Source organism: Gossypium arboreum, chromosome 12, assembly GCF_025698485.1.
Source record: "Gossypium arboreum isolate Shixiya-1 chromosome 12, ASM2569848v2, whole genome shotgun sequence".
Classification (NCBI taxonomy): Eukaryota; Viridiplantae; Streptophyta; class Magnoliopsida; order Malvales; family Malvaceae; genus Gossypium; species Gossypium arboreum.
In genome coordinates, this window is record NC_069081.1 from 9500749 (window position 1) to 9515898 (window position 15150).

Consider the following 15150-nt stretch of genomic DNA (forward strand, 5'->3'; position numbering starts at 1 on the left):
TTTTCTTAAACCTTATTCTTGATTTATTCTTTATGTTTATATCATTTATCAAGTTTATTGTGTGTATGGATTCTATGTGTAATATCTCGTTTTTCAGTGGTGTCAAAAAAGGTGGTTTTGGGACCACAATTTCGACATGTAAAGTTGTGTTTTATGGTTTAGTTAATGTTTATAGAGTTACACTATGTTCGTATTAAATTTTGGTGATAAAATTTTCATGTTTAGTTAGTTAATTAATTAAAAAAGATCAAATTGTAAAAGATGTAAAACTAGCTACAATTGAATTATAGTGATTAGATGGCTTAACTATTATTTAAAGGAAGATTTATATGGAAATTATGTCATAAAACAAGTTAATGGACGGTATTGGGTATTGTTTAAGCTTAAAACAATGTTTTATTAAAGGGTGGTATGGTAATTTAAAAATTAAACATAAAAACAAAAGATAACAAATTATGTTATCATCTTTATTGTTTCTTCATCACCGATTGTAAAGGGAGGAACACCAATTTTTGGTGCTTGAAGGTTCGGTCACCATAGCTCATTGCATGTAAGTAATTTCCAACATGTTCCTTGTAATTTTTTATAATTTTGAAATCGCTGTAACTAGGTCCTGCTAGCCCAAACCTTCGTTTTTGTAACTGTTAAAGATTATAGATGTTTTCATTGATGAATTCTTGTTATTTTAGATGTTAAATGATGAAATGGAAATTTTAGTTGTTGATTATGATTAATTTATAAAGTGGTTTTCATTACTTTTTTATTAAAGGATTGAATTGATTAAACATTAGATTTGATAAGGAAATTTTGTGAAATTAGAATAAAAGTGGGCTAAATATGGAAAGGTAAAATTTCAGTTGGCCTGATAAATCATAAAATTTTGTCAAATGTGGATTTTTGAGTTTAGGGACTAAATTGAGAGAAATGTAAAAGTTTAGGGAAAATGTGTGAATAATAAAAATTTAAGGGTAATATGCCTTGAATTGAATGTGAAATGTATGTGAATTTAATAGAATGTATTTAGTTACTGTATAGATCAAGATTTGAATAAAAAAGACAATAACCGAGGAAAAGGAAAGATTGCAAAGTAGTCCCTGTGTTTAAACCAGAAGTGCTTTAGAGGTAAGTTCATAGTTATTTGCTATTTAATGTGTTTCACTTGTAATTTATATGGTTATTACCTTGTTAGTTGATTTCTTTGAATGTACATGTGAGTATAATTGTTAAGAATACAAGTATTACATATATATACATGAAATTGAAAAGTAATTATCAGTAGTGTTTCTTGGTTATGAAAGGAATTGTATGAGACTGTAATGAGTTTTAATACGAATACGAAAATGTGAAGTGATTTCATTGCACCTCGGTGCCCCTAAAAACACTTCAGTGTCCGTGTTTACACAATTGTGCCCCTGTAAACACTTTGGTGTCCCTATTTGCACATCCGTGCCCTTGAATGCACTCTAGTGCCTCTGATAACACATTTGTGCCCTTAACTGCACTCTGGTGCTCCTGATTGCACTTTGGTGCCCCTGTTTTTCCATGTATGGTGCCTTTGAAAATAAATAAAGTTTGAGTATTTAAACTGGTTAATGCTGAAATTGAATGAATGATATGAATAATTACATGGAGTGGACATATTCAAGTTATGATGAGTTCTTGGAAATTTATAGGCAAAGCAATTAAGAATTTTAGTTATCATGTTATAATATTTAAGTGATTCCTTTATTAAAAGCAATCCAAGTAGATTTTACACTATGATCTTACTAAGCCATTTAAGCTTAACGATTTTTCTCATGTTTTTTTGTAGTTAACGGTTGCAGACGGCTTTAAGGATCGACATCAAAGCTCACACTATCCATTTACTCTTGGTAGCTTTTATATCCTTTTTTGGGTTGTGGCATGTATATAGGTTTTGTTGTAAGAAAGTTAACATTAGAGGTTTGGAAGATATAAAAAGTTCATTAGTATTTGTGATTATGTTATATGATGTTGAATGGTAAACTTTATTAGTATTAATAGAAGATAATAGTATGGTTGGTTATGAATTTTGATTGAGGTGTGTTAATGGATAAAGTTTTGGTTTATTGTTGCCTTATAATTGAGGTACCTATGAATCGTACATTGGTTAGAAGCATATAGCCTGGGACACAGACTGTCACACGGCCGTGTTCCACACATGGTTATCCCACACGACTATGTGTCTCAAGTCAGTGAGTTACACGGGCTAGCACATGGCCTACGACATGGCTGTGTGAGCCAAGTCAAAAAGTTACAAGGGCTAGCATAGAGTCTGTGACATGGTCGTATGAACCAAGTCAGTGAGTTATACAATCTATAACATGGGCGTGTGCTCCCACTTCGAATGTTCACACGGTCTTATCTGTGTCACACGGCCTAGCCACATGGTCGTGTGACTCCTGTTTTCCAAATTTTTAAGTTTTTCCAAAAACTTATGTTTTGATACAATTTGATCCCTGAATACTTTCAATCTTATTTTAGAGCCTTGTAAACCTAAAATAAAGCCCATGTGAATAATTATTTTATGATTTATTATATGTTTGTATTTTAATTGAATATTTGTTTTGATTCAAGATAAATTGTTCCATTTGATTTTGTAACACTCTGATCCTTAATCCGGCAACAGAGACGGGATATGGGCGTTACACCATGAGGAACTAATCCTCTTATAGGGGATTAGTGAATGAAAGTGTGATCAATTAATTGTTATGTAAGGTTTTCTCAGCGGATCAACTATTTGGGAAAGGAAGAACTTAAATCTTAGGATTGACGACCTTAGGAAGTCATTTAGGTAGGAATTAACCCAAAATTGGTATGACCTATCCGTGAACCCCTTACCCCCCCCCCCCCAAAAAAAAAAACTAAGATTTGCTTTCAAGGAAAGCTTGACCCTATTATAGATTTGCTTTTAAAGTGAGCTTGGTTACCTTTAAGGCAAGCTACACTTTATTACAATTTTGCCTTCAAGGTGAGCTTCGCTCTATTAAAACTTTACTTTCAAGGCAAGTTCAGATAATAAAAAAACCTTTACTTTCAAGGTAAGCTCTACTACATTTAATCTTTAAGGTATACTTGGACTTCTTAGATACTTAGCATTCAAGGCATGCTTCCCTTTCTTAGCATAGTTCGTTAAGAATCTACTAAAGCTTCATGCTTAAACTACTTAATCATTCTACTTCATTAAAAAAAAATACTTTAGTTCCTAAAGCACTCCAGGTATAGAATGAGGTAACACAGCCTCACCTAACACTCAACTTTCAAAGGGTTATTGCGCGCTAATTATGGTATAGCTTTTCTAGACATACCCCACCTTCTCGAGCACTTTAATTTTTAGGGACAAAGTCTCTTCAAGATTGTTTAGCTTTTTTTTTGGTAAAAATCATTTCTAGGACCACATTGGATGTTTATACTTGCCTTTAAGGTTTCATGCATTCATACTTCGTGTGTTACACTTTGCCTTCAAGGTCTCACACAAGTTTCACAAAAGTAATTTAATCATAAACAAACTCCACAAGAATTTCCACCTTTTTTTTTTAGAAAGAGATATAACAACATTTTCCTAAATCAATTAGATCTCGCCTATGACACATAAACCTCACTGACATTCTTTTTCTTAAGAAAGGTCACTTTATAACCTTTCCTTCGATTGGAGAGTGATGTTACACATATCCCAAGCTTTGCCAAGACTCCACCTCCACCAAATAAGAAACCTTCGGCAAGACTCCATGTAACACCCCCTAACCCCAAACTGTCACCGAAAGAGGGTTATGGAGCATTACCGGAGTTTACAAAATAATTACGCACAATTTCATTATTTTCTTATGTTCATGTCAAAGCTGTCCTCTCTAACAACAATCACTAAATTATTTATATCTGGAGCTACGAAACTCCAAATTAAGTTCCGTTAATTTTTCATGAAACTAGACTCATATACCTTTATACCATAAAATTTTCAGAATTTTTTTTTTAGTTTAGCCAATTAGTACTGTTTATTCCTCAAAGTTACCCCTGGTCTGCTGTTTGATAGCTTCAACCTTTCTTTACTAAAATTTAATTATCTCATAGCACAGGACTCGGATGATGTTCCTGTTTATTTCTCTTGAAAATAGACTCATTAAAGATTCTAAGAATATAAATTATAGTGCATAATTATTTTTATACAATTTTTAATGATTTTCCCAATTCAAAATAGGGAATTCCGAAATCAATCTGACATTGTCTCACAAAAATTCAAATTCATACCAAATTAGTCAAATCTTCTTTTATACCATAACCAAACCTAAATTTATTTATTTCATCCTTACATTTACAATTTCAAAATGACACACACACATAAGATATCCTAGGTACATGCCATTATCAATAATTAACACACTTTACCTTATTGAATTCGGGATCGGCCTAGGATGCTGATTCAACGTTCTATCTTTACTTAACCTGTGCACAGAAACAAACCGTACGCTGAGTATAAGTATACTTAGTGGTATTTCTATAATCCGAACATTTAATAATAAAACAAATACTTAAGATCATAATAACAATTACAATTATTCGATTATTTATTTCATAGATAAATTTCAACTACTTACCATATAAATTTTATACAAATCATATAATAAACACAATAACATAATTGTTCATTTCTTAAATAAATTCATTATTATTTACTCCATTCTTTCACTTACTATTCGGTATAGCTTTCTCTATTTACATAGATTCATATATCTCAAATCGCATTTCAATTCATCAAATGGCATCATATATCATCAATTCGAACTCCAATCATTTCATGAACCTTTGGTTTATATTTTCAATCCCATATCTAAATTTTCAATTTTCAATTTAATTTCTCATTTCATTTCAATAGCTTGATTAATCAAATTTATTCGATTTATTATTTCACTTATTTACCCCTATTAACAAACCCGGACTTTGACGGATACAGGATTCCAACCCAAACACACCAATGCGGCACATTATGCCTAAAAGCGGTACATAGTACTGATCGATATCGACACATAAAGTGCCTAAAACGACACACGAGGTGCCGATACGACACACGAGGTGCCCGAAATATGACACATAAAGTGCCCGATCGGTAAAGCCAAGAAATCCGTACACTTCCGGATCCTATGGCATGCCAATTATATCCGACTCATTTGATTAGTTAATAGGGTATTTCATTCACTTTCTCAATTTAATAATTCTTTCATCAATATACCATTCGATAATCACATATTCACCCATTTTCACAATTCATACAATTTATTCAATTCAACAAATATATATTTCAGTTATTCACATTAATTCATAATTCAATACAACTCAATTCACTTTTCAATATCAAATATTCAATTATCACAAATCTCATATATTCACATCAATTCCCTCATATTTTCAATCAATATAATTTTTCAATATAACATTCATTCAATATTCAAATTTTTACATAAATCATATATATTATATAATTCAATCAATATAAATTCAATCAAAATAATTTCAATCAAAATAATTTCAATAAATTCATCGCATACTAAAATCAATCCATTTCAATTATAAAACATCATAATTCAATCACTAACAATTGTCATATGTATATAAATATAACAATTAATGACTAAGTTCAGATTATAGAAATACAAACCGTATTTTCTCGAGCTAACTCCTCAACGATCTTTTCTTTTTCTTTAGATGCCGATGCCTCGTTTTCCTTGTTAGCTAAAATAATAATAATTTACATTATTAATTACAACATTAATTTAAATAATTAATTAAATTTCTACTCAATTTATGCCTAATGTTCGTTTGGTTGCAACTCCCAAATTTTCTTCATACTTCATCCGGAATTATTACTTTGTTGTTCTAGCTTCAACAAGAACTTCATATTTCATCCGGATATATTACTTTATTGCTCTAGTTTCAACAAGAGCTTCATATTTCATCCGAATAACTTAGTTCTTTTCTTTTTTTTTCTTCCTGTGTGAAAAACCCAATAAAACTCTTACTAGTTGAAAATTCATATATTTATTTCATACTTCAATTCTATTCATTTTCTTCCATATTCATCCTAACTATCAAGTATTCATAATATAACCCTAATTTAAAAATTCTTTTAATTTAATCCTCTAATACAAAACTTATAGCTTACTTTATAATGTAATCCTTTTACTAATTCTTACTTACAATTTATTCAATTAAATCCCTAATTCATCTTTTTCTTCAACATGAATTTTATTTAAAAGCTTATAAACTTTCAAACTATCAAATTAATTTCATCAAAACCTTGTTTTAAGACTTCTAAAATATCAAAATTAAGTGAAAAGAGCTATATTAACTTACCAATTAAACTTTAAAGCTTCAAACCTTTGAATTTCCCTTTCTTTCTTTCCTTTCTTTTCTCCTTTCTCCCTGTTTCACTGTTTCACGTTTACCTATTCTGTTTCTTTTCTTTCTTTTATTTACTTGTTTTTATATATATATATATATATATATATATATATATATAAAATAATATAATAACATTGTGTTATTACTTATTTATTATTTATACATGTGTATATTATTATTACATATATATCCATAAATCACCATACATTTGTCATACTTTTATTTATTTATCATATAAATATCTTATAATATAATTATTTAATTAATAAATATCTTTTACTAAATAATAAATATATAATTTAATATCAAATACTAATATTACAATTGTACACACTAATATTTTCACATTTGTACCAATAAATTTATTACAATTGTCATTATTTAATTTATTTACCAAACAAAAATCTCATTATTTAATTATTTAATTAATAAATATCTTTTATTCTAAAATTAAGTAAATATACAATTATATTTCAAGTGTTCAAATACATATATTACACTTTTACAATTTTATCATCATACATTTGTCTTTATTTCAATTTATTTCATAATATAATAATTTAATATCAATTAAATAATAATAACTATAATAATAAATGAATTAATTAATCTAAGAAAATCCTAGATTGTTTTATCTTTTGCCGCCTAAATTCATACATTAGGCATAATTTCCTATTTGGTCCTTTTTATTTTCTTTCTATCTACAATTTAACTTTCGTCATTTATTCAATTTAGTCATTTTTCCTAATTATTTTTAATTAAACTCTAATTAACTACTCAATTAACTTCGTAATTATTTTTATAAATATTTTCTAATCCATTTTTCAGAAACAGAGACCCGAAAATATATTTTTTTGATATCCTTAAAATTCGGGTCTTTATACTCCACCCCTACCAATAAGAAAACATTACCAAGATTCCACCAATCTTCATGCCCCACCTAGAACCAAGTCCACCACAAGTTTAATCACTCCAATATTACTACTATCACTCACCACTGAAATACCCTGCAACCTCATCACATCAAATCACATAATCAAACTAAGAAGGCACCCATTTTATATGATAAGCCCACCAACCAGAGAAGCCACGTAGCATATAAGTATTACCCTCACACTCTTCAAACTTCATAACTCGATTGCTTTTTGTTCTATCTCCCCCCCTCCCCTTACGGCTAAGCTTCTTCCAAGCTCTCCACAATCTCTCCTCCTTGAACTCAATTACTTGCAATTCTTGGCCCATTGGATAAACCACCTCTGACCTCTTGCCACATTTTGTATCAACACATAGCATTAGCTTATCCCGCTGCCATTCACAGCTTATATGCCAAAAGGTTACAAAGGGTACCCTTTCGATAACAAAACTCAATCCCTTGGGTCGAAAAAGTAACAAACCTACCCATAGTACCAAAACGACAACATATCAACTAAACAAAATAATCACCGAAAGCAACATTCAACTAATTAGGGAAATACAGAAAATAACATGCTGAAATAATAAAAAAATGAATTTTCCCTGCATAAAATAATTTTAAAAAAAAAATCCTTTTTCTGATATTGCCAGAACAAACCATACGATCACAGAAGAGGAAAGGAGAAAAACAGAAAGTTATTCTAATGGGTTCTTTCTTAGCTAATAAAAGCAAATTCTTACCAAAAGTAAACATATATCCATAGTAGCTTAATAGCCAAACAGAACCAGAATAGCCTTAACAACAAAAACATCATAAAGAATTATCATAATTTGCTCTTTGGTAACCCAGTTGGTGCAACCCTAGACCTTGTCTCCTGTCTTCTAGACAGTTGCCTCACAGCATCTTTCGACAACAAACGGGGTGTGCTCAACCATTGTCCTCCATCAACAACCAAGACTGTTCCATTCACAAATTTCCCTTCAAGAATTCAAAAGATGCAATGCATTGTGTTAGCACACAACTGGAAGGAAACAGAGACAATAGGTTTATCCTTCATTATGTTCACAAACTTTTTGTTTGTATTTTTTATATCAGCAAGTATGAATATTGGCAAATAGTCACAAATTGACTCTCAGTTTACACCCAACTTTTCCTTGTAAAACTTAATTGCTTGTCAAATGCTGCTTTCGTTCAGACTAAAGGTGTAAAAGAGTTTAAACAGAAAGAGAATAAAGTCTCCTAAGGTTGCATAAGGAAAGTTGCAGTTCAAGTAAACAAGTTAATGGCCGTACAACTGAAAAACGAGACAAAACTACAAACCTGCATCAGATGAAAGATAGAGAGCAGCCATTGCAATATCCCATTTCTCCCCAAATGTGTACAAAGGTTTCTCTTTAATCTTGCTCAGTACCTCCTCAGGTGCAAGTTTACTGACACCAGCAGTGTCCTCGATAGCCCCCGGTGCAATCCCATTGACTAGAATGCCATGATCTTCACCCCATTCCAATGCCAAGCTTCTGGTAATGCTATCGATAGCTGCCTGGTGGGAGCACAGCATATGGCAACTGAATCTTATTTTAAAAGATTCCAAAGTACAACGTTTAACAAGCTTGCCAGCTGATTTTACTAACCTTGGCTGCCGATGCATGAATTTGGTACCATGTTGCTCCATAATGTAAAGTTGCAGTTATGTTTATTATTGTTCCACCAGTGGAAGGGTCCTTCCCTAGTCCCCCTTTCTTAAGATATTTGAAAGCCTCATGACACATTATAAAAGTTCCAATAGAATCTATATCAATGACTGCAACAAGAACAATAAAAAGAAATAAAGAATTAAGTAACATCTAAATGCCTTGTTTGGACAAAATCGAATCATCAAATCTGAAATACAAGATATGTTTAACATTGTAGCACGCTGACTCGAGAAATTTGCAACACAAATAAAATACAAATTTATGTACAACCTGTTCGAAAGCCATTGGGAGATAAATCCTGAGCAGGCACGAGGAAATTGCCAGCTGCGGCATTGACAAGGATGTCAAGCCTGCCAAAATGCTTAAAAGTTGATTCCACAGTTCTAGCTGCATCATCTTCTCTTCTAACATCTCCCTCAAGCCCTATGGCCTGCAATAACTAGATCTTAAGTCCCACCTCTGCTATAACTAAATCATCAACTCATCATGCTAGTTAAATTTGTTCTCTTTCTATTGTATATTTAAAAAAAAAAAAACCAACTAGAACATGATCCGTGATTGGAGAATATGGTTTCAACCAATTAAACAAACTTCCCACCCATATTCATACATCAGTTCCAAAGATTTTGGGGAAACCACTTGACAGAAAAGTTGATTTTTTGCATCTCCAATAGCAAAGTCAACAAGTAATAAGAAAGGCATGGCAAGACGCTAAGGTGTATAAATATAAATAAGTGAAAGGACAATTACAGGGATGCCATGGGAACGGAGAACATCAACAGCAGAGTCGAGAACATGTTTGCGCCGCCCCATGATGGCAACTGAGGCTCCATGTTTCCCCAGCTGCACTGAGATCTCGAATCCAATTCCTGAGCCTCCTCCTGTTACCAAAGCTACTTTGCCTTTCAGTAAATTTGCTCTGAATGGTGACTCCATTTCCTTCAGTTTATTGCCTTCGTTGGTACTGACTTGTAAAACTCCACTCGAAAATGGAGCTCGCAAGCTCGTATTGACCCTCATTTAATCTGGGTCTTCGGTGAAAAAAAGGAAAACATGTTGTTTTGACATCGCCCGTATGACGCATTAAAACAATATTATAATCATTGTTTGATACCGACTTCTAAACCCAAACTCAATATTTAGTATCATTTTGCGTTTGATGAAGACAAAAGGAAAAAGGTAGCTTAGAGTTGGCCCTGAGCAATAGCAAATAGGAATGAATTTGGGTTACTCTGGACTCGTTAAAAAACACACTTTCACGATTGACCTTAAAGTTTAACTCCATACATCTCAAGTATTTTGCACATCGACATTTCCTTTTTGTTTTGCTACTAAGTATTCTAAGTATTTTTTTATATATTATATACATATAAATATACCAAGTAAATAAATACATATTAATTAAAATTATTGATGAAACTATATTTATTTATTAATAAATAATATATTAAACTATTGTGTATTTTATAGAATATAATAAATAGTATATATTATTCTGCTCCTACTACTATTTAAACTGTTCATTACAAAGTTTAGAATATAAGATCCTTTTTTTTTTTTGAAAATATGATTATTTATAAGAAGAATATTAATAGAATTGCGAAAATAATTTTTTCCAAAAAGTATTAAAGACATTTTTAAAATTAAAATAAATAATGAAAACATAAGTTTTAATAAACTTATTTTTAGGAAAAATATGCTAATAGAATTATAAGAATTAAGAAAGAAAAACTATAACAAAATATTTAAAATCTGAGTGGATTTAATATAAACAAATTTTTATTAGAATTTGGATTCAAATTGATTAACTAATTAGTTAATTAAGTGAATTTAATATTGTCATATTTTTTTAATATTCGTATATTTTATATTTTATAAATATTTACATAGTATTTTAACAATATTTTCAAAAACATTATAGTGATTTTTTACTATATATTAAAAAGTTGTCAGTAAGTTGTATTTATTTTTTAATAGAATTTAAAATATTTTATTCCTATTTTTAAACACTGTTAATTCATCTATGAGTATTTATATATAAAAATTAAATAGCTTTTTACATAGTTTTAAATTTCATATATATTTTTACATTTTAAATTATGTTTTAAAAAATATAAATTATATTTTTATTAGTTTTAAACTATATTTTCTAAAAATATTTTTAAATGTTATTTAAATATATCTTTTGTAATAAATATAATACATTTTAAAATTTTGATTTGTTGTCTTTAATAATTAAAAGAATATAAATTTTAAAAATAAGAAAAAAAGTATATATACTTTTAAATTGTCTTTAAGTAAGGCTTTTGGATAACATTGTAACTTAAAGTAGCGAACATAATTTTATAGGTAAAATATTTGAATCAAATTATACTTTTAAAATGTTAGCATTATTTTTAAAATTTTATTTTAAAATGAAAATTTAAAATAGATAATATTATATAAAATATATAAATAAAATTTAAGTTAAATTAAATGGACAAATTATCTAATTATTTTTTATTTAATTAAATATTTATCTGACTTTTGAAAATTATTATTTATCTAATTAATATTTAACATCGGGCTAGATTATAAAATCATATTATTATCACAAAAAATAAATTTAATTGATAATTAAAAATAAAAAAATTAATATACGTACAACCTAACTTGTGCATCATTTGACAGAATATACTACTAATGCTGCTTGATTATTATATTATAATATTATTATAAATTTGAAATTTATTTTAATTTTAAATAGAATAAAATTTAATAATCATATTTGAAATGCACGTGTAATATATATTCTCCCGTTTATAAATTATAGTATAAATAATTATATATTTCTTATGTCTTATAGCACATTAATTATAAATATATAGAAAAATGTCAACCGATTATTAATTGTAAATATATTTTTAAAATGAACCCGTTATTTAAAATAATATCATTAAAAATGTATTTATCAAAACGTGGATAAACTATTTTAAGATACATCATCAATTTTTAAAAATTATGACGGTATAATTTACTTTTTTTAAAGTTTATCATTAAATATAATTCAATGTGTATAAAGTTATTATTTATCATTAAATATAAATTTAACTTAGTAATGTTCGGTACTTATTTTAGTTTTTTTAAAAAGATTTTTATGTTGAGTACTTAACATTAAATATAATTTACGTTTTTAATATGTATAAAATTTAAATTATATTTTATATTATGAAATAATAATAATGCAAGAAACACAAGAATAATAGATGAGAATAAAGGAGAATTTCTATTGTATCTTCTTTTTCATCATCATTACATGTCACGCCTCGTTTTATAATTTATTGTTGTAAGAGTTTAAATAAGATTGAGTTTTAGCCTAGTGATCAAGAGTAAGTGTAGTTATTTAAAAGACCCAAGTTCAAGTTCCCTTTTTAGCATTTTTGTTGAATTTCGGCTCACCCTTCGACAACCCTCCCATTGCTGCCCAAATGAGTTGTCCATCCCTTAATTCCCTCATTTTCTTCTCCTTTGTTTCCTTACTTTCTTTTTCTTTCCCTTTGACTATCTAGTGCCGCCCTTATCACCAAAGAAATATATCACTTTTATTTCTTTTTTTCAACTTTTCTCTTCAAAACCACCATCTTGTGTCACCCCTTTCCCCTAGCTCATCCTTTTTCTTCTTAATTTGCACTTTGTCGTCAAATCTCCTCATTGTACCTCCTTTTGCACCACCGTCACACCATCACACCTTCCACCTTACTCCTCCGTCACAACGTAGTACCTCCACCACCGCAATGCCGTTACACCGCCACCATTGTCGCCACCCTTTTTCTTCTCCACTTTTCTTTCATTCTCTTCTTCTTTTCTTCTTACTTCACCACCATTTATTTTCATTGCTACCCTTATTTTTATTTCATTGTTGTCCCTTCTTGCACCGCCCATCGCCACTGGACCCCCATCTTAAATGCTTTTCTTTTATTTTTGTTTTTATTTTTCTTCCCTCTCTTCATTTTGTTTTGTGTGATTGGATTCTCACTTTATTTCTCCATCATTTCTTTCCCTTGGCTGAATCTCTTTAGTTACTCAAGATTTTTTTCGTTGAGCCCATAACATTCTGATCTAGTCCAGTAAAGCGTAAGTGGTGATTAGCTTAATCTAATTGTAACAACCCGATTTTAGGCCTAGTCGAAACAGTGGTTTCAAAACCACTAATCTGAAATCGGAGAAATTATTTTTAATATTATTCTATGTGTTATAGCATGATTATGTGAGTGCACGAAAATTTTGGTGAATTTATTTTAGAGATTGTGAGCCCAATTTCGAAAAAGGACTAAATCGCATAAAGTGCAAAGGTCCTATTTTGATAGCTAAGGGTGTTAAATAGCTAGAGAACCAAAATTGGGGGTCTTTAAAAGGCAAATAGACCCTTGAAGGGAGGCATAGCCGACCATAGGAGACAAATGCATTAAAAAGTCAATATTTGGTGAAATTAGGTGGCTTAATTGAATAAAATAAAACAAATAGGAAAAGTTGTCATTTTTCTCATCTCTCTCCTTCTTTCTCCACCGATTTTTCCTCCAAGAAATAGTCATGGGAGCTTGAAACTTTCAGCCATTTATTTCTCTCTCAAGTAAGTGATTTAGATGGTTATTTTTGATGATTTTGGTATTTTTGGAACCCCTAAAGCTTAATCTAGCTATTGAGGGGACTATTTTGCAAAATGATTAAGAGTCTAGGGTTTTTCCATGAAAGATTATGTGATTTTAACTGAAATTTTATGGAAGAATATGAGTTATAGTTGTGTAATAAACAACTTTTGTAAAGTGATTTTCGTGGAAAACACCTAAAAGGACCATTTTGTAAAAGTTATAAAATAGGTTGTAATTGTGTGAAATAGTGGAAATTTTGGGTTGCTATAAGAGTAAAGAGAGTTTGGCTAGGCTTAAAACATGAATAAATTCGATAAAAATTAATTTTCGGGCCTAGGGGTAAAATGGTCATTTTGTAAAAGTCTAGGGGCAAAATGATCATTTTGCCCAATTATAGATTGTTAAGTACCTAAATTGATAAAATGACTAAATTGTGAATTTTTATTATTTTAGATCAAGAAATACAAAATTCGAACCTAGACCAAGGGAAAGCCAAGTAAGTAGATTAAACTGACTAGTCGCCTACATTTTGTAATCCGAGGTAAGTTGGGTGTAAATATTACAACTACATTGTTATTATATGTAATTGAATTGACATAGCATGAATTGTTGATTTGTGAAAATGATCATGTATGATGAAAATTGATGTGGTAGAACTCCCGGTTGAACCTTAGGAAATAAATCGGATATTCATGCCATGACATTTAAGTCATTTGTGAGCTAGTGTAAGACATGTCTGGGACATGAATCGGCCACATTATGAGAGCCAGTGTAAGACCATGTCTGGGACATGGCATCGGCATTCAGATGAGAGCTAGTGTAAGACATGTCTGGGACATGCATCGGCTACGAGATGTGTCAGTGTAAGACCATGTCTAGGACATGGCATCGGCACGGATATGTGAGAGCTAATGTAAGACCATGTCTAGGACAAGGCGTCGGCCTCGATCGCGAAAGTCAGTGTAAGACCATGTTTGGGACATGGCATCGACTTGATGTATGAGCTAGTGTAAGACCATGTCTGGGACACGGCATCGGCATTCTACCCTATGTTTGAGGCTTAATAAATATCCGGTAGCATTTCGAATAGTTCAACGGTGAGAGTTATAGTTAAGCTAAACGAAAAAAGTTATGACCATGTTGTGAGTGGTACATGTACCTATTTTGAAATGTATAAGATGCGAACTCGATATATGCCATGTGAATTGTATTGGATTGTGATAAGTAAGTTGTGCTTATGCCTACTTTTGCATTAATAGCATGATGAAGCATGGTAAAATTGTTGTTTTATATTTACATGCAACTTACTAAACTTTATGCTTACTCCCTCTCCTTTCCATTTTTTTATAGTGCCGCTCAATTAGCTCGAAGATCAACTGACGTTGGAGGCATTGATCACACTATCAATCGAAGCACTCGGTATATAGTAGTTTTATTATCTTGAGTATGGCATGTGTAAGGCTTAGACTTTTGTGTTTTGTGTTGTAGTTAGATTTGTTGTAAT

At 30.4% G+C, this 15150-nt stretch overlaps 1 protein-coding gene across 1 annotated transcript; it reads right to left on the reverse strand.

Annotated features, from left to right (window-relative positions):
- Positions 1-7939: 7939 nt before the first annotated feature.
- Positions 7940-10245, reverse strand: LOC108478611 (peroxisomal 2,4-dienoyl-CoA reductase [(3E)-enoyl-CoA-producing]-like). Its single transcript, XM_017781079.2, has 5 exons — positions 9769-10245; positions 9289-9448; positions 8956-9125; positions 8645-8864; positions 7940-8302 (listed from the first exon to the last, which is right to left on the reverse strand). Exons 1-5 carry the CDS (start codon positions 10036-10038, stop codon positions 8148-8150), a joined length of 975 nt encoding a protein of 324 aa, XP_017636568.1. The 5' UTR covers positions 10039-10245; the 3' UTR covers positions 7940-8147.
- Between the last annotated feature and the right edge of the window lie 4905 nt (positions 10246-15150).